Source organism: Narcine bancroftii, chromosome 3, assembly GCF_036971445.1.
Source record: "Narcine bancroftii isolate sNarBan1 chromosome 3, sNarBan1.hap1, whole genome shotgun sequence".
NCBI lineage: Eukaryota > Metazoa > Chordata > Chondrichthyes > Torpediniformes > Narcinidae > Narcine > Narcine bancroftii.
The window spans coordinates 205,109,523-205,136,837 of record NC_091471.1 but is presented as its reverse complement, the minus strand read 5'-3'; the positions used below and the strand labels follow the sequence as shown (position 1 = coordinate 205,136,837).

At 38.3% G+C, this 27,315-nt stretch overlaps 1 protein-coding gene across 3 annotated transcripts in view; it reads left to right on the top strand.

Moving 5' to 3' along the window:
- prmt9 (protein arginine methyltransferase 9) overlaps positions 1-27,315 on the top strand; it is a 72,534-nt gene that overhangs the window by 33,579 nt on the left and 11,640 nt on the right. Inside the window, exons 5-6 of one of the 3 annotated variants that reach the window (XM_069926398.1) lie at positions 223-325; positions 9,419-9,525. In XM_069926398.1, coding sequence (XP_069782499.1) covers positions 223-325; positions 9,419-9,525 — 210 coding nt within the window. The other 2 variants (XM_069926400.1, XM_069926399.1) reach the window with 2 other exon arrangements.

Here is a 27,315-nt window from a genome sequence, read left to right as displayed (position 1 = left end):
TTATTCAAAACATCATATGTGCTGTAAATACATATTCCTTCTAAAACAATTGGTCATTGTTGGAAGTGATTGCAGTCTTTACACACTGGCCTGCAAATTGAAGTTTACACCTTAATTCATATTGTGAATTCATATGAGGTAATCAGAGTGGCGGGAAGTACCATCTTATATAATTTTATTAATACCCCTTTTAAGTTCAAAACTCCCAATTTTTTTCCTTAGGGTCTCACTTGTTGTCACAGAGACTGTGGATGCTGGTCTGTTTGGTGAAGGAATTGTAGAGAGTTTGATACATGCATGGAAATACCTTCTTCTGCCACCAAAGGTATGTGTTTTGCATAATTATTACCATCCAATGTATGAGCTCAAACAGTCGAATTCCAAAATCATGTTTATCTATTTTTAGTTCAGTATTTATATTTTGAATTCAGTATAATTAATGGTCATAAAAATTTGGAAGGCGTTGAGCTTTTCTGATAAAATAACTTACAATATACGCATTTTGTAAAATCTACAATATGGAGTATTCTCTTGCATCAATGGCACTGTGCTTCAGTGTACACTCTAGCACTAATGTTGCACATTGTGATGTGCTGGTGTGCGGCATTTAGTTAAGGACAGCTCCTTGCTCCGCAGGTCCAGCAAGTTTCGGCCAGATCACATTGTCTTTTTATCAAATTGATCCTCCTGAAGCAGCAATTGATGTTTGTCTTAGTATGCAGTCCTGGGCACAACCCTTTGAGGCCAGAACCCTGTGTCAGAAAAATAAAATTGCACTTTTTCAGCTTGATAAATGGATGTCTTTGAAGGAGATGGATGATGGTGTTATGCCCATCAGAACCATCTGGATGGTAATGTGACATTGCTATTACCATGAAAATTCTGCAGGTATCCTACTTACAGCAGGCATAGGAGAGCATGATTAAAGCAGATGTGGGCCACCTGGACCTTCAATCTACCCCCTCATTCAATATGATCAAGATTTATCTAACCTAGGACTAGAATTGAGCAATTGCTTTTGCGTTAGATTTGACTTCCCTTGTCCGCCACAGTTGTGACAACCTTTTGAATATTTGCTCCTTTTTGGTATGTGTTTAGCCTGTAGCTTTTCCATTTCTTGTATTACTGCTCTGCCTTCTTCCCTATTAGTGCCTCCTACCAAACTAGTTTGGCCAGTTCCTCTCTCATGCCGCTGTAATTCCCTTTATCCTCTGATTATAACAACACACCTGACTTTATTCTCTTTATTAAATCTCAAATTGAACACAATAATATTGTGATCACTGCCCCCAATGTTTCCTTTATTCTAAGCTCTCTGATCTCAGGTGCATTACATAACACCCATTCCAGTGCAGCCGATCCCCTTGTGGGGTCATCAACAAGCTGCGCAAAAATGCCATCTTGCGAGCTTTCTACAAAATCTCTCTTTTGAGATCCATTCTAACCTGCTTTTCCCAATCTACTTGCATGTTAAAATCCCTCCAACTACCATAACATTGTCCTTCTGACACACCTTTTCAATTTGCTGTTGTAATTTGTTGTCCGCATCCTGGCTACTGTTTCATGGTTTGTATTATAACTTTTTACCCTTTTGCCCACAATGATTCTGCATCTTCTAATCCCATGTCATTACTTTCTAATTATTTAATATTATTCCTTAGCAATAGAGGCCTCCAACCCCCCTGCTTACCTGTCTGTCCTTTCAATACACTGTGTATCCTTGGACATTCATCTCCCAATGACATCCTTTTGCCTTGACTCTGTGATAGCTGCCTATCTTTAGCTGTACTATGAGGTCATCTACTTTATTTCTTATGGTGCGTGTATTAAAATACAAAATCTTTAGCCCTGTTATTTGTTCCTGTTTTTTGGCTGTGTCAAAATTATTCCAGTACATCAACTTATCTATGATCAATAAATACTTGGTAGAGATGTTCCAATTGAATGGAAATGTCTGTGATAACATGGTGAGATCTTGCCTTTGCTCATCCAGTGTCTAGCCAGACCTTGATGTAACCACTCAAAGATTTAGGGCCACATTGGATGCACTTATTTTTTTTTCCCTGTTTTCCCTTCAGACATGGGTCTTCTTGAACCTCCAAATGAAATAAAAGATTGCTACAGTCCAGGAACAGATTATGGCCCACACTTATGCCACATACAGATTTACGGAGAACAGTCTAGTTGAATGCCACCTACAGTTATCTAGCTTGTTGCGAGTGGCTATATTCTCTGCATGACTAAGTCATGGAGTGTGTATGGGGGTGGCGGGGGAGGGAGAGTGGGAAGCATTTTCCACGTCTTAATGCAGTAACATGATGCAGTAGAGTAGCAAAGGTGAAGGTGAAGTTGAGTATTGTTCTTACCAAGATATATTTACAACTGTACGCAGAGCAAAGAAGCACAGAAACAATATGTAATACTTTATTTTGTGCTTTCGAAAAGTGAATTAATTAATTAACTATGGCAGTCATCTTGTATACAATAAAATACAAAAGTGATGAACAGTAAATGCTGGAAATAAAATCGCTTGAAATACAGTCCTTAACAAGACAGGCAGCAGTTGTAGAAAGAGAATGAGAGTTAATGTTTCATAGAGTACTGACGAAAGGTCATTGACTTGAAAAATTAGCTGTGTTCCATCTCAGCTGAATCGACCAGTTCACACAGCATTATTTTAGAAACTTCAAATGAGATGAAGCAATGACTGTTCTGTTTTTGAAGTTGGCTGCAAAAGGGAACATTTTGAGATTGCAAGCAGTTGTTCTTACTTCAACTACTTCAACTAGTCATGCTTTTCGGAACTTATTTGAAAGGTCAGCTCGACCAGCCAGAATTTTTTGTGAAAAAAAATTAATACAGGTGCTATGCAGCCTTTGTGTCAGAGTACAGTAGAATCCCCAGTATCCAGAACCTATGGGGATCGCGGATACCACATATGTGAATTTTCCAGTTGACTGAGACACACTGTTACGAAGCCTAACTAATACACCTCCATTTAAAAGACAAAAAACAGTGCAAAATGTAAAGTAATTTGAAAAAAAGTATTGTAGTTTTTAATTATGTAAAGTTCACTTTAATCAGGTAATTCCCATAAATTACAAAATTTAAATTCAAACCCCAGTGATTGGTGCTGTAACAGCGTTGCACTAACTGCTACGTGAACTGTGCTGCTGTCATAATTAACGTCCACAATTATAAACTTGCGTATTTTTTACCTACTATAATTGCTGGTGTATAGGACGATTCTTGAAACTTAAAAATGTTGTCACGACATCAGGCCCTAGGCCTACCTTACTACCTTCCTCGCACTGACAACCCAACTAACCTCCTCACGAGTGTTCAGGACAGGCCCTCGGTGCACGTTCCTCACGCTGACAACCTGACTCTACTTCCACATAGGTGTTCCGATCAGGCCCTCGGCTCACCTTCCTCATACTGACGACCTGACTCAACTCCACACAAGTGGTGACAGTGAAATGAATGCTTGCACATTAAGCAGCATTGCTAGTTCAGCGGGGCAAACCTGCTTGTGTCGAACAAAGTCTCAGTGCTCACTTGCTGGGCTATCTGCCCAGACTTATTTATTTATTGCCAATTGTTTAAGTTTCTGGTTGATTGAATTCCAGAAAATGGTGATTCTACAGCATTATCATTTGGATTTAGTAATATTGTGAGTTGAGCTCTATATTGTGAAATGACTTCTGCTTTCTTGATTTCATGTACATAAAGATCTTCCAAATAACTTTGTTGCTAGTACTCACATACAAAGTAACTCCATAATGGCAAGATCCCATTAGCAATAAAGCATCAATCATTCTTAAGCAGTCCTTTGCATTGACATTAAAGAACAGTCCAATGCAAGGCAGGAATCTTTTTGAAACATGCACATTCTGGCCTATAAATTCCCAAGATAAGAACAGTTCTGGTCCAAGGAAGTTGATCAGGGGACATTTTCTGTGGTTTGGTACAGTCTGGGGAGTTTCAACCTGTTGAAGTTTAACTGGCTATATAGCTGATACACGATAAGCTTAGTCTGACATATTAATAGAACTTTAATTGATCCATGACTGTGAGTTCAAATCATTGCATTCGACTGACCATAATGTAGCAAATATGCAAACTTAAGCAGCGGTTGCTACTTGAGGAATACCCAAGCCTGTTGATAACTTGTACCTAAATTCTCTGGTACTTGCTTAATTTGTTTACAGGGAGAAGGTCTATTAGCCAAACAAATTTTACAAAATTAGATTTTCCATTAATTTCATGTGAAAATTCTTAAACTGCATTGTCAGACACCTGACTGACCAGAAATAAATTTAAGGTTTATGAAAACTCATTTGTTTTAATTGGATTTTTCTAATAATGGCATTTTGTATGCATATACACCATTGCCTAGAAATTAATTTTACACTTTTTTGGTGAAGAGAATGACAAAATGCAACAGCATTAGTCTCCTCCAGGAATTTGTACCATGGGGGATATAACAAATGAAGTTTTATGATCCGTAAACTAATAGTCTTGGAGCTCTTTCATTTTCTCTGTCTCTCCCTTTCCACACATATATAAAAATTGTTACTATCCACAATCATTACCATTAATATTCTTTTATTCTACCCTCTGTTACTACAACACAGGCCAAACTTCCAAATGCAAAATAATGAAAAGGTTACCTAATGCCTTCATTGAGTTAAAGACAGCAAGAAACAAGAAAACACCTGCAAAGGAAGGGAGAATAGGTTGTGAACCTTATTTGTAAAAAGTTTGATGTTCATTGAATATTCTGATGCTAGTCATGAGCACTATACAGTTTTATGGGAGCAAAGTGATGTTAATCAAAGACCTAGATTTTACACATGAGGAACTTCCTCCCCTGCATGACCATAGAGATGGCATATGTGGATAGATTGCTTTCTAGCAGAAGCAAACAAATTACATGTGAACTTAGCTTCTGCAGGATTAGAAATGTGCCGAGTCCCTTTCAGTTCGTTTCCTCAGACTGCACTGAGAACCGAGTTGAAGGAAAAAAAATAGGTACCAGGCATGTGAAAGCATTGGATCAATTTTGTAAAAACACACTGAAATACTGGAGGAACTCAGCCAGTCTCGCAGCGTCCATTGAAAGTAAAGATAGATTACAGACATTTCGGACCTGAGCCCTTCTTCAAGGTATAAGCAAAGAACTGGAAGGTGTCATATTGGCTGGGGGATGGGGTGCAGGCCAACAAAAGGTGTTGGATATGATAAGAGGAGAGCCAAGAATTGATTTTGGCTCTGTGAAAGAAGACAGAGGAAAAAGGGAAGAGAGAGACGAAGACGGGGGGGGGGGTTTAATGGAAGCCATAAAAGTCTGTGTTAATGCCATCCAGTTGAAGGGTGCCTAGACGGAAGATGAGGTGTTATTCCTCCAATTTGTGGGTGATTTCAGTCTGGCAGTGCATGAAACCATGGACAGACACATCAGCAAGGGATTGGGATGGAGAATTGAAATGTGTGGCCATTGGGAAATCCACACTATTGCGGCGGACAGAGCCAAGGTGCCCAGCAAAGCAATCTCCCAGTCTCTGTCTAGAATCTCTGATGTAGAATAGACCATAACAGAAGCGCTGAATGCAGTAGACAACCCCTGAAGATTCACAAGTGAAATATTGCTTCATTTGGAAGGCCAGTTTGGGGCCCCGAATGGTGGTGAGAGAGGGCGTGTGGGCACGTGGAACATCTCCTGGTGCCACAGGGGTAGCTACCAAGGGGCTGATTGGTGGGAAGGGAGGAGTGGACAAGGGAGTCATGGAGAGAACGCTCCCTTAGGAAGGCAGAGGGGGGAGGAGAGGGGAATATGTGTCTAATGGTGGGATCATTTAGTAGGTGGCAGAAATGGTGGAGAAGGATATGTTGGATGTGGAGGCTGGTGGGGTGCTAAGTGAGGACGAGGGGAATCCTGTTCTTGTTGTGCGTGGTCATGGAGGGGGCCAGGGCATATGTGCAGGTGATGGAAGATATGTGGGGAGGGCCAAGTTGATGGTGGTAGAGGTAAATCTATATTGTTTGAAGAAGGAGGACATCTCTGATGATCTGGCATGGAAGTCCTTGTCCTGGGTGCAGATGCGACGGAGATGGTGGAATTGAGAGAATGGAATGGAATCCTTACAGGGGACTGGGTGGGAAGAGGGGTAATCAACGTAGCTGTGGGATTTGGTGGATTTGTAGAAGATGTCTGTCGAGAGTTTGTCTCCTGAGATAGAGAGATCAAGGAAAGAGAGAGTATTTTATTGCCTCCTTCAGCTAGTTTTGTCTTTATTCTGACTCCTTCCTGTTCTTTTCTTATTCCTTGTAGAAGGGCTCAGGTCCAATGGAAGCTATGAGACTGGCTGAGTTGCTTCAGCATTTTTTTTGTGTGTTTTTACTACATTCGCAGCATTTGCAGACTTTCATGTTTCACTCTGGATCCATTTTATGTCTGGAGACTGGAGTAGTTTGAATGTTTGCAGATTATTGGACCATATGTCAACCCACTCACCTGAACAGTTGACATATGCAGGTTCAGGAAATTGCACCTTCCCACTTATGAAGGCATCACATCACCTCCCATGATTCCCTACAGCTTTTCAGGTAGCACAGTCATCAGTGTCTCACAGCTGGCCATTCTAGTTCCCTTTTCGAACCTAGGTAAGAGTCTGAAACTGGTGTTATTTGATTTTCTCAGGGATCCAAAAGGACATATGTTTTGACCTAAAACAACAAGGGAGCAGCTTACCAGTAGCCAGACTATAACTATGCAGGGGACATTGCAACTTAACAAAACCTGTACATCAGCTAATGAAACAAGAAAGGCATTGGGGTGGGTGCAGTTTTACTGGAAAACCTTAATATTTTAGATGTTGGTAGTTTTCTGTTTTTTTTTTCATTCTGAACAAATTAGAGTTATTGAAATGTGTGTTGATGGCCCTGCTATGCCAAACGTTGCTAATGGAGAATTGCCAGTTGTATGACTACTGGGACATCCATTGAATGATCATCTCAGCAGCTACGTATTAGAAAGCACATGATTTAAGAACTGTGACAGATTATATTTTATATTGTATATAGCTGTGTTTTTGAAGGAGATAGATTGTGGGGTAGTGTAGGTCACAAACAAATTCAAACACCACAAAACACATCTCATTTAAAATGCAAGAGCTTTGCTGAAAGTGAGTCATGCAGGCACTGAGAGGCTTTGCAAAGACAATAAAACAAGGAAACTGCTTTGCTAAATAATTTCAAAAGCAGGTGTAAATGGATTATTGTTTTGAAAGTAACAGATGAACAGACTCAGAAGTTTGGATCCGGTGCCACCATCTGTCTGGATGCAGTCTGTTCTAAGCATGTTGTGGTTTTGCAAGCAGAGAGAGGGGGGGGGGGGGGAGACAAACAGGGCTTTCTTTGAGAGAGAGAGAACTGGTTTCTGCAGTGATTACAAGCTGGCAGCATATTGAAACCACATTTTGAAGATGAGTTCTGAGTTCAGCCTGTTGAAAACCCAATGTGGTCCATACAAGAGGAAATGGCTGGCTAGAGTCTTTCAACTGAAATGAGGGAAGCAAAAAGAACTCTGTGGTGACCTGCAAAAGAAAAGTTATAATGTGGAAAACCCTGATGGGGCAAGTTTCTTCGGCAAGACACTAAAGTGGCTGATTGGAGGGAATCAGTTTGTGTGTGTGTCCAATGAGCAACAAATCTCTCTCTGAAAACTGACATGAACATTGCTGAGCGGTAACCATTTAAGCACCAGACCTTGGTGAAAATTCATGTTAAATTCTGTGCACAGTATAAGAATTGCCTGATACTGGTGAACTTGGAGGAGTGAGAAGTGAGATTGGACTGTGAATCAAAGAACTTTTCTGAACTTTACATACATGTGCGCTTAGAATTAAAAGGGGGTTAAGTTACTAGTAATAAGTTAAATTTTGATCCTGTTTTTAGGTGTAAAAAAAATTAAAAGTAACTTTTATTTAAGTAACTATTTTTCTTGGTGAATTTCTATTGCTGCTGGGTTTTGGGGTTCTCTGGGCCTGTAACAGGACATTCTATGGAAAGTGTTTGAATCATCTGTCATGAATTCTGAAGTTGCCTTGTATATCATCTGCAAAGTGTCTTAAAATTGACAAAAATACATTAAGTACAGTACAACTCCAATTATCTGAAATGGTCGGGACCAGGCCCATTTCAGTTAAATATTTTTTTTTGGAGAACTGGTCACTTTTAAAAAACAGTCCAGTGGCAAAAGCAAATCACTTGTAACAGTGTTTAAACAACAACGAACAACAAGGGAAGGCTTTTTAAACATTAAAATTCTCATCAAAAATAAATGCTGGCCAGACTGATCACAGACACTTCCCCACCGAGGCCTTGCTCATGCTAGGAGCTCAAGGGTCACGCACCTGCCTGGGAGCTTGAGGTCCCTGCCGGAAGCCCAACATCCCCGGTCAGTTCAGCTCCGAAAAATTTCACATAATTGGGGATTTCTGATTTGTTTCGGATATTCTCGTTTATCTGAAAAAAATTTTAAAAAATTTCGGATAACTGAGGATTTTGGAGACTACGATTTTGGATAATCAGAGTTGTACTGTAGTATAATGCACTCACACCTGCACTACATGCGTTCGTTAAGGTTTCCACCCAAAAGATACTGTTTGTTCTAGCAAGGAAGGAAAAATACAGACGCTATTTGTGATGTTATTGGGTGTGCATCAAATGTAAGCATATTAGATGGAGGTGTACTGGTAAATGTTCCAATGTGCATGATTTATGATTCGGCATGAAAATGAGAGTTAACGGATCCAATTTCTGAACCTGTATATATTATTTTTGAGGTCTAGTTTTGTCACTGAGACCTTTTTTTTCCACTGAATGTTTGGATTTGCTCTGTTTTCAAGGTAGATGGACTTTCTGATTCTCAAGCTGAGGGGCTTCATGCACTCTATAACAGAAACTTTCTTAAAGTAAATATTGGACATTCTATCATAGTTTTTTAACCACAATCTAAGCAGATTGCTTACATCTTTTCCATTTATTCCTGCTGCTAAAAATCACTGCAAAATTATCCACTGTCTATGCTGCGACTTATATTGAATGGGGAAGACTTTATGTTAAAATCCCCTATTTTGGGCACAGAACATCCACTTTCAGTCACATGGATTGGAATCAAAATAGTTTTCATTATCTTAAATGAAGGATTTGTGTATTTCAAGTTTGCTTCATTAGCTGCAAGATGCTTTGTGCAGAACTGAAAGGAAAGGGAAGGGGCTCTATCAATACACATTTCCTTCTCTTTTTACTTAACTGCCAAATTTTGTAATTTTGGGGAGCTAAACCTGAGCCACCAATTTTTCAATCTTAGTTGAGTTTTATCTGGAATTTTGAGCTTTTGTTTGTTTCTCAGCCAGCAGGGCAGGAATGTCGCACAGAAGGATTTGGCCGGGTCATCCCATTACATGCTGTTGTATTTGGCATGGCAGTGGAGTGTCAAGATATCCGCAGACATCACAGGTTAGTTTTTGAGGGCTTGAAAGTGTATCGATTTTGGAGACTAATATAATTATATTCAACTACTACTGAAACCAATATTTTTTTATGTCTATTTTTGGTTTGGTTTCTTCATGTGAAAATGGTTTGATGACTTAAAATGCTTCTCAATACCATCCTGAAATGGTGTACATGTTTCCACATCAGCCATATAGGGGGTGTATTAAGTATGATTGGCAGTTTAGAGGGTGAGAAGAGTTAGTATTTTGAACTGCAAATTTAAGGGTAAATGAACTTAAATCACAATAATTCAGTTTGGTGCTCAAAATGAGCTTTTGAAGCAATTCATCGTGATTTATTTTAAATGCTTTTATAGAAACTACATGAACAGTTAATCTGCATGCATTATGTTTAAGATAAGATGAATAAAAACATTCTTTGCAAGTCTTGAAAGTGGTTTTGTATGCTATGCATGGAAGGGAAGGGCTAAGTAACTTGTCTCTTTTGATCCTTTCTCACCTGCGCTTGGTGAATTTTCTTAAAAGAGCACTCCAAGTTGCACATAAATTTATTAAATTTTATTGACATCTAGAAAGTTAACCTCCTCAAATAATGGTTTTCCTTTTTTGATTATAGATCAAATGCTAGGATTGTTGTCATTTAATACATCTTACTGAAATGATAAACTAGAAAGTTAAATAATAATAATTTTATTTCAGGTTATCATGTCATTGATAGGGAAGCAATCCACCTTACCTAGAGTATACACAATGATGTTAATTATTTGATACATGCATGGTCTTGACCCGAGTTAATGAAATCCTTGGCTAGTTTGATTTAAATAAATGAAAATAATTTTGTTAAATAACTTCCCCAATTTTAAGAAGCATAATGGCAAACTTTTCTCATGTTTCAAAAGAATGAACTTTAAAGAAATAATGAGAATACTAATCTGTTGTGGCAAACAATTTATATTGTCACATAAATTTGCAGACATCTTTACTCAAAGATTTGATTTAAAGTTTCAGAATTAGTTAGTCATCACTAAATCACAGCAAGTTAATTCTCAGTAAATACACAAGAGTGCTGGAAAAACTCAGCAGGTCCCGCATGTGTCCATAGGTGACAAAGCTATATAACCAACTATTGGGGCCTGATCCCTTTGTCAAGGTATGAGCAAAGAGCAGGCAGGTGTCTGAATGAAAAGGTAGAGGGAGGAGGAAGAAGAGGCAGGGGGAAGAGCACGGGCCAACAACTGAGGCCAAAGATGACATGGGTATGGGGAGTGAGAGAGAGATGAAGGTGGGGTGTCAAAAGGAAATGGGAGAAATTGATGTTAATGACATCTGGTTGGAGGGTTCCTCTAATTTGCTGGTGGTCTCAGTGGGGCAGTGCTTGAGACCATGGATAGACATGTCGGCATGGAATGGAGTGGGGAATTGAAATGGGTTGCCACTGGGAGATCCCTGCTATTACAGTGTGTAAAGCGAATATACTCAATTAGGTGATCTCCCAGACTGCATCCAGTCTCTCTGATGTCATGAGACCACAATGGGAGCAACAGATGCAATAGATGATCCCTGCAGATTTAAAAGTGAAGTGTTGCTTCACCTGGAAGAGCTGTTTGGAGCCCTGATTGATGGTGATAGAGGACATGTAGGTGTAAGTGTAGCATTTTCTGCAGTCACAAGGGGACGATTGGTGGGAAGGGATGAGTGGATGATGGATTCACAGAGAGAGTTGTACTGCAGAAGGTAAAGATGGGAAGATGTGTCTGATGGTGGGATCAAGTTGTAGGTGGCAGAAATTGCAGAGGATGATGTGTTGGATGCGGACGCTGGTGGAGTGGTAGGTGAGGACGAGAGGAATCCTGTTCTTGGTGCGAGGGGTCCAGGGCAGATGTGTGGGATGTGAAGGCAATGTGGTAAGTGCTGAGTTGATGGTAGTGGAAGGCAAACCACATGTTTTGAAGAATGAGGACATCTCAGATGATTTCCAGAACTACTTGGACCAACGACCACTACATTTCAGATCTAAGGCTACCTGAACCTTGATAAGGTGTAATGTAGATGTGCTTTTCCGTTTCCATGAGCTCAGAGGCTGAGCTCCGAGCCATTGCCAACATGAGGACAGGGCTTAAAATGATCATCTATAAGACAACCTTCCAAAGTCAACCTACCCCTGAACACCACATTCTCCTCCAGTGTTGATGGTTCACAATGAGACCTTGGGAAATATGGGCCATTTCTCATAATTTGGAAGCAAGCTCTCAGTGGCATCCGTGATGAAATTTGCATTAGGGTTCAGTACTTGATCACAACCCTTGGGTAGTTGTGGTATTTGAAGGTGAAGATTTCAAACCTTGCACAAAACTTAGGGTTTAAGAAATCAACAGTTCTTTGATTTCCTACATGCTTCTGAGATCTAGACCACCCATAGTTGGATCTGGAAAAAAAACCATCATTGTTCTCTGCAAAAATTGTAGAAATTCACTGGATTGATAAACAAACATTTACTTAAGAAATAGAAGCAGGAGTGGGTGCTAAACAATAAGATCATGGCTAATCTGGCCATGGGCATGGCTCCATACACCTAACTTTTCCCCTATTCAAATATCTATCTATTTCTTAAATATAGTTAGTGAGGCAGCCTCTACTGCTTCATTTGGCAGAAAATTCCACAGATTCACTACTGTCTAGGAGAAGCGGTTTTTTCTCATCTCCATTCTAAATCTACTGCCCTGGATCTTGAGGCTATGTCCCCTAATTCTAGTCTTTCCTACCTGTGCTATTATGCATGTAAGTAAGAACTACATTTCCCAGCATGCAGTGCGCACTGTGGGGCAGAAACTGGAAGTGATGTATATGGGTGGAGTTGTGAGCATTGTCAGTTATTGCCGTTGAAGGCAGTTGGAAGTCAGTCAAAACAACTCGAGGAAAATAGAGTTAGTTAACTGATAAACTCAAAAGTTGTTCTTCATGAAAGAACAAGCATAACATCGTGTCAGAAGTGTCTGAGTGAATAAGAGAAGACAAGAGTTCATAATCATGGATAAGTTAAGTCCTCCCACATTGATGCAATTTACCAGTGATCTAGCTGATAATTCCGGTCAGAGTGGCCTGTCAGGAGGTTTTCGAGTTTGGAGGCAATGGAGTTCTTGACCATGAAGCCAACACCAGATAGGCGTCGCTCAGCCTGAGGCTTGCCAGACCAGTAGAGTGTGTAGCCCGCGCCGTGTTCTTGGAGGCTGCCTACATCTGCAAGGCGGACTTCGCTGAGAGCGACTATGTCGATTTCGAGTCTGAGGAGTTCATGTGCGATGAGGGCAGACCGACGTTCAGGTCGGTGGCTGTTAGCCTTGTCTAGCATGGTTCTGATGTTCCAACATGCTAGCTTGAGTTTGTGTGCATCTTTTGAGGGGGAGGACGTGGACCTGTCCTTGGGCCTGCGCAAAGGAGGTTTTAGGTGGAGTGTAGTGTGTGCAGTACTGGCCCCACCCTTTACACCAAGACACAAGAGCAACTTTCCGTGAACTACTCTTTGCAGCCGATGCCGCTTTAGTTGCCCATTCAGAGCCAGCTCTCCAGCGCATGACGTCCTGTTTTGCAGAAACTGCCAAAATGTTTGGCATGGAAGTCAGCCTAAAGAAAAGTGAGGTCCTCCATCAGCCAGCTCCCCACCATGATCACCAGCCCCCCCCCACCCACATCTCCATCGGGCACACAGAACTCAAAACGGTCAACCAGTTTACCTATCTCGGCTGCACCATTTCATCTGATGCAAGGATTGACAAAGAGACAACAGACTTGCCAAGGCAAATAGCGCCTTTGGAAGACTACACAAAAGAGTCTGGAAAAACAACCACCTGAAGAAACACACAAAGATCAGCGTGTACAGAGCTGTTGTCATACCCACGCTCCTGTTCGGCTCTGAAGCATGGGTCCTCTACCGGCATCACCTACGGCTCCTAGAACGCTTCCATCAGCGCTATCTCTGCTCCATCCTCAACATTCATTGGAATGACTTCATCACCAACATCGAAGTACTCGAGCTGGCAGAGTCCGCAAGCATCGAATCCATGCTTCTGAAGACCCAACTGCGCTGGGTGGGTCACGTCTCCAGAATGGAGGACCATCGCCTGCCCAAGATCGTGTTCTATGGCAAGCTCTCCACTGGCCACGGAGACAGAGGTTCACCAAAGAAGAGGTACAAGGACTGCTTAAGGAAAGCTCTTGGTGCCTGCCACATTGACCACCGCCAGTGGGCTGATATCGCCTCCAACTGTGCATCTTGGCGCCTCACAGTTCGGCGGGCAGCAACCTCCTTTGAAGAAGACCGCGGAGCCCACCTCACTGACAAAAGACAAAGGAGGAAAAACCCAACACCCAACCCCAACCAACCAATTCTCCCTTGCAACCGCTGCAACCGTGCCTGCAGCAGTCGTGGACATACCCCTCCATAAATCTTCATCCGCGAAGCCAAGCCAAAGAGAGAGAAGAGCTGATAATTGAAAACGCTTCAAACAGCGATTAAACATTTATTTAGAGGCTGGTGAAGGAGGAGAGACTAATGAAAAACAGAAAGCGTCTATATTTCTACACATGATGGATGAAGATGCTTTGGACATCTATTATAGTTTTCTAATTGTTGAGGCCATTTTCATGTTGGACACTGATGACAAGATTTGAAGAGTATTTTGTCTGCTACACCTCACCAGCAGCAATTAAAGATTCATAAACAGATGGGTTAAGTTTAACTCAAAATTTATTAACAATTCTCAATAAGCTCAATACTCAAACATGAGCCTTTATGGCAACTATAAACTAACAATGGATATTTATAGTGTAAAAAAAAAGACCATTATAGTCTAAGCCCAAATGCCCCAAAATAAATTCCCAGAACAAAACCCCAAGTCAGCCTCATCAAGTAAATCAGTCAAAAGAACAGTTCACAAAATCTGGTCTCCGGGCTTTAATGTTTTAGTTCAGTTGTGCACAGATCTGTGAGTTGAATGACTATTGTCACTGAGCTGACTTGTGACCTTGGCAGGTGAATACAGGAGACTTTCCTTAGTTTCTCGTGTGGTAACAACCACCTTCAGTTTTCACACAAGGAAGTTTTTCATAGTGATCTTTTGGTCACTAGCACGAAGTTCACACCTCTGTCACACGAAGTCTTCTCTACCAAAACCCTGCCTTGGGTTATACAAGTTACTTTTGTCACACAAAGTCCTCTTTTTGAAAGGGGATTGGAGAAGCACAGGTCAAACGCACACTCTGGGAATCAGAGTGTGGAATCTGCTGTTAGAACAGCAGAGCTGGCACCTGTGAACAGAGCAGCTCAGCCTGTTGCTTTTTAGCTGGAGGTGCCTGGTGAACACACTGACAGTTCGTTCCTCTGCATGCTGGATGGTTTAATTGCTGTAGCTTGTGTCTTTGGTACTCCTGATTGGAGGAGAGGGATGAACAGCACAAGCTTCAGCACACGACCCGCACGTTCCATACTGCTGTTCACTCTCCCAGCTTGCTGCTCCGGTGCTCTACACAGTGCATACTCCTTTTTACTGCTGCACAGTCACTGTCCCTGGTCAGAAATAAAACTGTCCATGGTCCATAACATGTCCCAAGTAAAAACATCACATATGAGAGATTCAGGTTTTTCTCCTGTAACCAGAAACAAGGTATGAGCTTTGACTAATACTTAGCCGAGTTTCACACACTAAGTAAATCCTGTGAATTTGGAGATTTGAAAAATTCACTCATTAAGGACAGAATAGTTTGCAGAATACCAGATTATGGACTTGGAGAAAGACTGTTGAGTGAAAAAGATTTGACACTGGAAAAGGCTGTGAATATGAGTAGGGCAGCAGAGACCACATGACCACAAGCTAAGGAGCTGCACAGGAGAGACACAGCAGTGCATGTGATTAAGGCAGATAGGCAGAGCACCCAGAGTTTCCCAAAGCAACAACAAAGTAAAGTGGTAAGCTCAAACAGCAAACTTAGCAGGTGAGGAAGTAGACATATTCCAAAGATGTGTCCTGTTTATGGAAAGTCAAGGCAAGGTAGGGGATACCAAAAGAAATGGACGAAGAAATGGAGGAATTCTTCAAGAAGTCACTACAGACTACTGCAGGCCAGAAGTCCGGGATGGAATCTTTTTTGTGTTTCTTCAAAAGAACCACTTTTCTTGTCACCATCAAAGGAGTCACTTGTGCGAACTGCTTCAAGAGAATCACTTATTGAATTGACAGAGGTGTTCAAACCTCTTGTCCTATTTTTGATCTGTCTTCAGATATGGAAAGTGAGACAGAAAATTCTGCAGGACAATTGAGAGCCTTAGTCGGGATTCATCTTCCAACCAGTTTAGTAGGATTGGAGGATTATGTGAGGAGCTGGCCGAATATAACTGATTCTGCTTTTTGTAACATTGATGGTCTTCATTTGGCGTAACAAGAAAATAATGATACTGCAGACATGCTGGACTTGTATATGAGCAAGGCAACAATGCTCGGTCAGTGACGCTATTTCTCAAGGGTCCAAATAAAGTAACACCAATCAAAGATGCAGTACTTGATGGTCTATGTGCAGTGAAAAATGAAATTGAGGATGGATGTGTGGCAGATGCTTTGATCAAACGTAAAGGGCAGAGCACATTTGGGAGTGCAAACATTTGCAGATTCTGTTGATTATTCCTAAGGTACTTGCACAAAATTTAGGATATGACCCTCAAGAGATACTAGCAAAAATTGAGTCTGAATACTCTAAAAACAGTCAATTTGCAGCAGTCGATTTGAACTAGCCAGTGAACAGAACAGAAATCAACTTCTGCATCTTCTGAGCAAGAACACTGATCTCGGGCACAAGAACCAGATTTTAAAAGAAAGGACAAGTTCTGCTGCAACATTTGTATTGTTCAGTGTTGTGTGACTGGCTGACATTTTGCTGATGTGAAATTTGTCCTGGTTGAACTTCAAAAAGAAAAGCGGTAGCACTTTAAGAAAGGTCTTGCCTGTTAAATGAAGATATATTTTGAGATTGTTACAAAATCAATGTAATTGCTGTCTAGTCCACTGTATCTTGTAGATACTCTGTAAATATGCTTGTTATGTAGACATAGTATGTGTTTTTGGTTTTTTTTGTAAAGGGGAAAGATGTGTTATTATGCATGTAAATAAGAACTACATTTCATAGCATGCAGTGCTATGGTTCGGTGGAAACCGGAAATGATGTGTATGAAGGGAGTCAAGAGCATTGTCAGCTATTGTCAGTTGAAGACAGTTGGAAGTTGTTGGAGGTGATGAAAGCAGCACAAGGGAAATAAAATCGGTTAACTGACTTACCTGTGTAAACAACTTCCTACTTTTATCGTAGAGGAATGAAGGGTGATCATACAGAAATGTAGATTAGCTCAATGACTACAGTTGGGTGACCTGATTCTAACTTGGAGGTCATGTATGTTGAACAATTGTCTTGTTGTGCTGTATAATAGCTAGTTTCTCATAGGGAGTTTATTATAAGAGTGTTGCAGCATTATGACAGGAAAGGTTGAGGAATATGTTGGCGTGATTGGGTCTATTGTGGATCCATACATTAAGAACACTTCTTGGATCTCAGCTTGAAGCAGAATACAGCCATATTTAAGGAGAATGGTTGACTGATGGAGTCTACAAGACTTTTTGTGAAGTCATAAAAGATGAAAGTGCTGCTTTTGCAGTTCCCTTGGGGTGGAAATATGATGGAATCCACACTGCATTCCAGAGAACAGCTGTGGGAGATCATTGAGGAAGAAACTGGCAATTATGTGCCCTTTGGGAGAGAGCAGAGAAAAACTGCTAGAATTGCCATAATTTAAGATTTTTTCCCATGTTCTTTTTCATTAAGTACAACTCAAGTGCTGTAACACATTTTTCTCTCTTCAGACTTGGGAAATATGGTTTTGAATGTGCTCCACCATGATTTTCAATTTCACCAGGAATTTCTGCTGAACCTTTGTTGTTTTCTATTGGAAAATGGGCTTTTCAACTTATTAGTTTGAATTTGGCATAATTGGCACCAATCCTATTACCCATGGTGCCATGTACCAAGAGTGAAAAGGGAAGGGGCTTATCAAAGACTGAGAGGTTCTCAGCACCTGCTTGGAAGAATGCTTCAAAGAACTCCTCGACTATGACTTTTATCTTTGACCTTCATTCCACAGCAAATTATCTCATCTAACCTATTCAGTAATATTTGTCCTTCAAAGCATTATGATCAAGTTATCAGCACAAAGAAGGTGGAAGGACAGTGTGCTTTAAGAAAAAAAGCCATGGCCTAATCTTGTTGACAGACAATGCAATAAATTCCTGGGCATGACAAGATATTTCCCTCAGACCTTGAGGGAGGCTTTTGCAGAAATTGTAGGGAACTGGAGAGTGAGATAGAACAGATGAATCTGGCAATCCAGACACTTAATTTCTTTTTTTAAAACTTTATAATATTAAAAAAAAAGATAATACAATCAAAAATACAAACCCCATTGTTACAAAAATACATTAGTAAAATAGATAATCTTAAATTAGTAAATTAATAACCAACCCCAACACCAATCCCCCAACCCCCCCTAAAAATATCCCCAAACTATCCCTATTTCTACAAACTTGAGCCTTGTACAAAGATTAAAATACCATAATACAACATATATGAAAAAAAATAATTTTTAATAAAAAATAATTATAATATCATAGTTAACATATACTAAGACCCATATGTTTTAAATATGAATCCCACATTTTAGTAAAAAAGGAATAATTATTATGTAGTCGATATGTTATTTTTTCTAGATAGATACAAGAGTTCAAATTTTTATGCCACCTTGAAATACTAATCTCTACATCATCTTTCCATGTTACTGCAATACATTTTCTCGCAACAGCTAAAGTTAAATGAATAAAAGCAATCGGAAATTTATCCAATTTCAAACCCCTTATATCCATCATAAACCCTAATAAAAATAATAAAGGGTCAAACAATATTTGAATATTATACAAACGTTTTAAAAATGGTCTTAACTTTTTACCAAAAATCTTGTACCTTTTTGCATAATCAAACCAAATGTAAAAAAAGTCCCTTTTTGTGCTCCACACCAGAAACACAAATCTGAATCCCTAAAACCATATCTTTTTAACTTCTCCAGCATCAAATATAACTGATGTACAAAATTATAATTAACTAAGTTATATCTTACATTAATCAACTTAGTTACCGCATTCTCACATATCTTTAACTAATCCTCCTCCAATATAGTAAATTGTAAATCTTTTTCCCATTTACTTTTTATTCTAAAAACACCAAGTTTCTTCATCTTCTCTTGCAACAAGCTGTACATTTCTGACATAAATCCTTTTTTCAAAGATTCTGTGATTAATTTTTCAAATCTAGACAAATAAGGAATTTTTATTTTTTGTCTGAAATTTTCTTTTAAAAATGCTTGTATTTGATAATAAGCAAATATTGAATTCATTGAAATATGAATTTTTTCTTGTAATTGAATCCCATTCCTTTAAATAATAACTATCCATTGAAAATGGTATAATCCTATTTCTATATATAGGTGTCCGACCAATAATTTTACCTTAGATCCAATTATACAATCACTCTTATACCAAATATGAATTAAATGTCGAAGTATAGGAACACTATAAGACACACATGTCAAACTCAGGCCGACGGGCCAAATTTGGCCCGTGATATAATTATATTTGGCCCGCAAGATCATATCAAATACGTATTAGATCTGGCCTGCTGGCCGCGCCAGTATAGCGCATGCACACCTAATACTACAAATCCCAGAATGCTTTGCAAATGCGTTGGCGTCAGCCCGCTAATCGCCCCCACCTCTTCTCTTTACTTTCATTAGCATCTGCGACCTGTCGCCCAACTCACATGTAATAAACCCCTTACGAAAAATGGCCAAACGAAAGACAGAAAACAGGACCTTTCAATACAGGTGGGAGGCAGACTATATGTTCATCATTTTAAAAGACAAACCTGTTTGTCATTGAAGCAAGTTGTTATTTTTTTGACTTGTTGGCGTGAAAAAAAAATACATTTAAAAGGAGCTTAAAGTCTATAGAGAAATATTATTTATTGAATATTTTATTTCTCATTTGTTAATGCTTCTTCTGGAAAGAGTTTAACCAAAACTATTATTAAACATTTATTTTAATAAGAAAAAGTTTAACATTGCATATGTTAAAAGAAGAGAAAACATGCAGTTGTTATTGAAAATTTTCAATAAATGTTTAGTTTGGCCCACGACTTAGTCTAAGTTTTTAATTTTGGCCCTCTGTGAATTTGAGTTTGACACCCCTGCTATAAGACTTCAAAAAACTTGGTCACCATCTATATATAAAAGAATTTGCATCACTTTCTGAAAGTTGACTTAATTCTACTCTAGCCCATATAGAAGTTTGCACCCTATCTAACATTCGATTAATGAATTTCAATTGTGCTGCCTCATAATAATTTTTTTAATTAGGTAACTGAAAACCTCCTAATGCATATTTCCAAGTTAATTTTTGCAATGAAACTCAAGATAGTTTACTCTTCCACAAAAATAAACAAACAACCGAATTCAATTCTTTAAAAAAAGATTTTGGTAAAAAACAAGGAATAGACTGCAAAAGATTCTGTATTTGTGAAAAACATTAATCTTAATACAATTCACCCTTCCTATTAGAGTTAATGTTAAATCTTTCCATTTCTTCAAATCTGCTTTAACTTTTCTAAACAACGGTATATAATTCAACTGATATAATTGATTCTAATCCACATTTATTATAACTCCTAAATACTCCAAATAATCATCCTTTGAAACAGGTAATAATTCACTCTTATCCCAATTAATTTTATATCCAGACATCTCTCCATATTGTTGCAAGCATGTCTGTAAATAAATTAAAGATTGTTTAGGATTTGTTAAATAAATTAACATCATTCGTGAATAAATTAATTTTATATTCATCCTCCCCAACAGTAATAGCTTTAATATTAATATTTTGCCCATTAAAGCAAATAAAGCTGGAGATAATGGACATGTCTTGTTGATCTTGATAAAGTAAATGACGAAGAAATTACTCCATTTGTTACTACCCTAGCTGGAGAGTTATTATATAGGACTTTTACCCATCCAATAAAAACTAGACCAAATTTAAAATTCTAAAACTTCGAATAAAAAAAATGCCATTCAACATGATCAAATGCTTTTTCTGCATCTAAAGCCACTACCAAAGGTAAATCACATTGTTCTCTTGATGCATTAATTAATGAAATTAATTTAACAACATTATCAGCTGAATAACGATTTGGAATAAATTCTTCTTGATCTACATGAATTAACTTTGGTAAATATTTCGCTATCCTATTTGCCAACACTAGCTACAATTTTATATTCTACATTTAACAAAGAAATTGGTCTATACAAAGCTACTTTTAATGGCTCTCTATATTTTTTTTTGTAATAACCGTAAGCAATGCTCTAGAAAAAGATTCTGGAAGAGAGGATATTTCTACTGCTTGTTCTAATACTTGTCGAAATACCGGAAGTAACAAATCATAAAATTTCAACGTAAATCCATCTTCTCCTGGAGATTTCCCATTTGGCATAATTTGTAACACTTCTTTAATTTCCATATCTGTAAAAGAAGAATCTAACTCTTGAATTTCTAATTCATTCAAAAACGGAAGATCGAACCCTGCCAAAAAAGATTCTACTTTATCAACATCCTGTTCTACCTCTAACTTATATAAATCCTGATTAAAAAGAACAAAATTCATCATTCATTTCTTGAGGTTTATAAGTAATTTTCATACCTTTTTTAACAGCATTTATTGTCTTAGAAACTTGTTCTGTTTTTAACTGCCAAGATAAAACCTTATGCGCTCTTTCTCCCAATTCATAATACCACTATTTAGATCTTTGAATTAATTTCTCATACTGATCTGTTTGTAAAGTATTATAAACGCATTTTCAAATTAAATAGCTGTTTCTTTTTATCTTCAGAATCATTCCTCTGCAGATCTTTCTCCAAATTTTTAATCTCTTCCTCAAGCCTATTACTGTCTACCAAATATTTTTTCTTAACTTTAGCAGTATAACTAATAATTTGACCTCTTAAATATGCTTTTAAAGCATCCCATAACACAAATTTACTTTACACTGAATTTTCATTTAATTGTAAAAATGGAGTAATTTGATCTCTAATAAAGGTAATAAATTCTGGCTGTTTCAATAATGTAATATTAAACCTCCATCTATAACCACATCAGAACTAACACATGAAATCAATAAAGTCTGACAACGTTCAGCTTTTATAATTAGCACTAACTATTCTCCCTTGTATTTGAACTGACACTAGAAAAAAAAAATCAATTCTTGAAAAAGATTCATGTCTAGCTGAATAAAATGATGTTACGAGCCCAAAGGACCCCAAAACCCAGCAGCAATAGACATTCACCAAGACAAGTAGTTACTTAAACAAAAGTTGTTTTAATTATCTTTAAACATGAAAACAGAATCAAACTTTAACTTATCTCTAAACTTAACTAACCCAAATTAACCCTCTTCTAATTCTAAGTGCACGTGTATGTAATGTGTGTGTAAATTTATGAAAAGTTCTTTGGTTCACAGTTCAATCTCACTTCTCCTTCTTCCAAGTTCTCTGGATACAGGCAATTCTTATACTGTGCACAGAATTTAACATGTACAAAGTTGGTGCTCGAAAGGTAAATGTTTACCACTCCAGAAGGTTCTTATAGGATTTGTAGAGAGAGATTTGTTGTTCCAAGATTTCCACAACTGAGATACCACCATTAGTCAATACAATGTCTTGCTAATGAAACTTGCCCCATTAGGGATCTCCAGATGGTAACCTCTTTCTTTTAGGCTAACACTGAGTTCCTTTCTGTTTCCCTTATTTCAAGAGAAACATCAGACAGATAGCACTTTCAGCCATCCACTGCTTTGGAGCTTTCTATTTCCAACCAGCTTTTCCTGGCTTGCACTGTTCAGTCTCTTTCAGTGTCACACACACTAGCTGAGAGAGCTTCTTGAACTTGTTCTCTCTCTCTTTCTCTCTCTCTCTCTCTCACACACACACACACACACACACACACACACACACACACACACACACACACACACACACACACACACACACACACACACACACACACACACACACACACACACACACACACACACACACACACTGCCAACTGCCAGAAAGCTCATTTGACTCTCTCACTTGCAAAAACCCCCATCTTCTTCAGCAAAAACAGGACTTATCCTTCTGCTCCCATCTGTTGTCTTAGATATACAAAACCCAGGAGTGATCCTTCTGAGAGCACCTTGCAGAAAGGTCAGAAGCCTTGTAGTTATCCAACCATCCAGCCTGTCTCCAATTCCAAACAATGGTCTATTAATTTCATTACATCATTTCAATTAGCACCTACCTTGAAATGTGCATAAAAGTCTCCAAAGGTCCTGCAATGTTACTGAATATGAATTCTTCAGTATTTCAAATAAGATCTGTTTTAAAATGCGTGTATGTATGTATGTAACCTACTCTAATTTTACCAAATTCCTCCAAATATTTTTGAAAAATCATTTTCCGTCGGATTCCTCCTTCTCCAAATATCAACCAAATTTAAATCCTTCATAACTTCTGCCAAATGATCCGCCATCTTTAATTTTCTTACCAACTTTGGGGATTTATTCAGTAATGGTTCTAAACCACAATTAAAATCTTCTCCCACCAATATATTATCATTTGCCTGATTTAATCCCAAAAAAGCTTCGTAATAAATTTTTCATCATCTACATTATGAGCATAAACATTTAACAACATCCATAACTCAGAAAAAATCTTACAATTAACCATCAATACCCCTACGCTTCTTTTCCAATATTGAATCCAATGTGAAAGACAATTTTTTTGTGAATTAAAATAGCAAATCCACACGCTTTAGAATTAAAAGAAGATGAAATAACTTGACCAACCCAGTCCCTTTTCAATTTTAAATGTTCTTTCAACTTTCATTTTCTTAATATAAGCTAATACACGTTTTCTTTTTATCGGGTTATTCAAACACTTAACATTAAAAGTTGCAAAATTTAAGTTAGACATTACAATAAAAATAACTCAAATACATAAGAATACAAATACAGCTAAAAACACCCCCCTCCCTCTCTAAAATAACCCCCCCCCAAAAAAAATTGCAAAAGCAGTACCCCCCTCTATTAACCGGGTGTGGTTAATACCAACAGTGGCTGATGACTTCGGTAATAACTGGGTTGTCATCATCTCCCCAACCAGATAAAGTACATAGTGCCATCAAGGTTCAGATGTAGTCGGAACTTCCACCTCCAAATCCACTAATTGTTCAATTTCCAGCTTTCTACCTCCCTGTCTATTTCCAGCTTTATTTATAGTCATCATGGGTTTTGTAGAAAGATCTTGAGTCAACTTGGAATCTGGCAAGGAGTTAGCAAAATTTGATGCATCTTGTGCCCTGTCAAAAAATTGAGACTGATACTGTCCATAAAACAATTTCAATATTGCTGGATATCGAAAAGCAGACCGATATCCCTTCTTCCACAAAACCGCTTTAGCCATATTAAACTCCTTCCATCTCAAAATAACCTCCTGACTCAAATATGCATAAAAAATACCTTATTACCCAGTACCATCATCGGGTTTTGATTCATGCGAGCTTGCTGAATTGCTGCACGCAGGATCATCTCCCGATCCTGATACCGAAGACCTCTATTCAATACTGCCTGCGGCAGTTGACCTGATAAAGGTTTCCTTCTTAAAGCACGATGGGCTCTGTCTAATTCCAAGCCCTCAGGAAAATATTCAGAACCCAGAACATCAGGAATCCATTCTTTAAATAACATGTAGGATTTGCTCCTTTAGTACCCTCAGGTATACCCACTATTTTAATATTATTTTGACGACTTTGATTTTCCAATGAATCCATCTTCTGCAAAAAATTTTTCTTCTCCATTTACCATCCAGTAATAGGTTCTTCAATCTGGTCAACTCTATCTTCAACATTCTTCACTCTGTCTTGGACCACATCAACAGCTGTCAAACATTTATTAATGTCCAACTTCATTGAAGCAATATCACCAGACATGTCAGTTATTCTAACTCTAATGTCAGCAAACTGTTCATCAATACTATTAAAGCTGGTAGATATATAATCCATCAAATTTTCATTTTGCTTAGTTATCCCTTCTAACATAGCTACCACATCAGGTCCAGGCGAAGGGGTCCACAGAAGGTGTCTTTAAAGTTACCTTCCATAACGTTAGCAGTTGCCATAAGAAACTCATTATCTTCTTCATCTAAATAGTCGCTGGGTTCTTGCTCCTCCTCTTCATGTATTGCACTTACCTCTCTAGCAACCTGGCTGCGGGTCTGGACCCCTCTCCATGCCGAGCTGACTTCATCAGCGCAGCGGTGGATGGGCCACCCCGCAGCCCGGACCCATTCAAGGGTATCGCGCATGTGCACACTAGCTCGCATACTGGCAGTGGCAGTCGCGCAGGAGTGGGTCTCTAACAAAGATGCATTGGCACGCACTGGCGTGCCTAAGGACGCGCTGATGTGCTCATACTCGCATCGCCGGGCCCTCTGCACTTGGCCACACTACCAGACGCGCTCAGCACGGCAATCTTGTGCATCCCTTGGAGCGTTGCCAGAAAGGCAGCAGCGGCGCCATTTTGCATTGCACGCATCGAGGACGCTGCTTCAGCCAACTTATCTGAAGGAGTACGTTGAGGCTTCGGGTCCATGAAAAATCGAACCTGAGGCTTCAGTTCCACGGTAGGCCAAGTTCTTCTTTCTTTTCCAGCACTTTAAAATGTAGTTTTTTTTGATTGTTGTAATTTTTCCTTAACTTTTCAGAGATTTATCAATTCATTAAGTTCGGGTTTTAAACTGTCCAGCTGAGGAGAGATGACTTCCCACGTCTTCACCCTACGCCATCTTGCCACCCCCCACCCTCGATATTTAATTTCTTGAAAGTGGTAGGTAAAGGTTAGGTAGATAAGGTCATAAAGAGAGCTTGGGCACACTGGCCTTCATAAATGAATTTTTTTTAAATTGACTAATGGTTTGATTTTGGAATCTTTTAAGTTAACTCGATCAACTCCTCAAGGTTGTCCTTTATCACCAGCTTTGTTTGCGTTAGTGATTGAACCTTTAGCACAGTTGATAAGACAAAATACACAGATACAAGGTATGAAAGTTTTAGATGAGGAGTATAAAATTAATTTATTTGCTGATGATGTATTGGTGTCTTTAATAAACCCAGCTCAGTCACTTTTGCACTTGAAGGAGTGTTAATACAATATGGATGTCTTTCTGGATATGAAGTTAATTGGGGAAAAAAGTGAAATATTACTGGTAAGTGAAGGAGATTATTCAGTTTATAAGAATATTATTAATTTGAAATGGACTGATCAAATTAAATATCTGGGTATAATTTTGAATGTTAATGATCAATCTTTATATAAATTAAATTATGCTCCATTAATGAAAAAAATTAAAACTGATTTGATTAAATGGAAAAATTTACCTATTAATTTAATGGGAAGGATAAATACAATTAAGATGAATATCTTTCCGCGTATACAATATTTGTTTCAATCTATTCCGTATTTACTTGATAAAATTTTTTTTCGAGATTTGAATAAAATGGTTAGGCAGTTTTTATGGAGGGGTAAATTTTTGAGAGTAGCTTTGAATAAATTAACTTGGAAATATGAGTTAGGGGGATTACGTTTACCACATTTTCAAAATTATTATGAGGCAGCCCAACTTAAATTTATTAGTTCATTGATGGATTTGGTACGGCCTCCTAGTTGGGCTAAAATTGAGATGGCAAGTATTTCTGAATTTGAAATACATCAATTTTTATTTAGGTGGAATATAAATTTGTTACAACAATATAATGTGCCTATACTAAAACATTTAATGAAGTTATGGATAAAGAAAAATAAAATGATAGGCTCTAGGGGTGAATTATCGGCTTTGACTCCGTTGTATAATAATCAACTTATTTCTTTTTCAATACATAATCTAAGTTTATTGCATTGGAGATTTAAAGGTGTGAAAAATTTGGGAGATTGTTTTAAAGAGGGTAAGTTATTATCTTTTAATCGGATGAGGGAAGATTTTGGTATTGATAAGAATTCTTTATTTCTTTATTATCAAATTCGATCTTTGGTAAAATGTATGTTTGGTAGAGATATGATTTTACCTAAAATGACTAAATTTGAGACTTATGAAGGTACCAGAGAAGGGTTATATTTCATTTATGTATCAAATATTACAGGATGGTATGGATAAAAAGGGTTGGGATAGATCTAAAATTAAATGGGAAGCGGAAATCGGTTGTATTTTTTCTGAAGATTGGTTAGATATTTGTTATGATAGTGTAACTAGATTGATAAATGCATGTTATGCAATGATTAATTACAATTTTTTTACATCAATTATATTTGACACCTGAAAAATTAAAAAAACATGGTTTAAATGAATCAGATTTGTGTTTTAGATGTGGTGATACGGTTGGAACTTTTTTTCATGCTGTTTGGTCATGTATACATATACAATCTTTTTGGAAGAAAATTCAATCATTTTTAGAATACCTGTATAAGATTAAAATAGTTTTTGATCCAACAATATTTTTATTGGGTAGTTTGCAACCTCTGAAAGGTTCGGGATTAGATAAATTCCAGCTTGCTTTTGTATATTTAGCT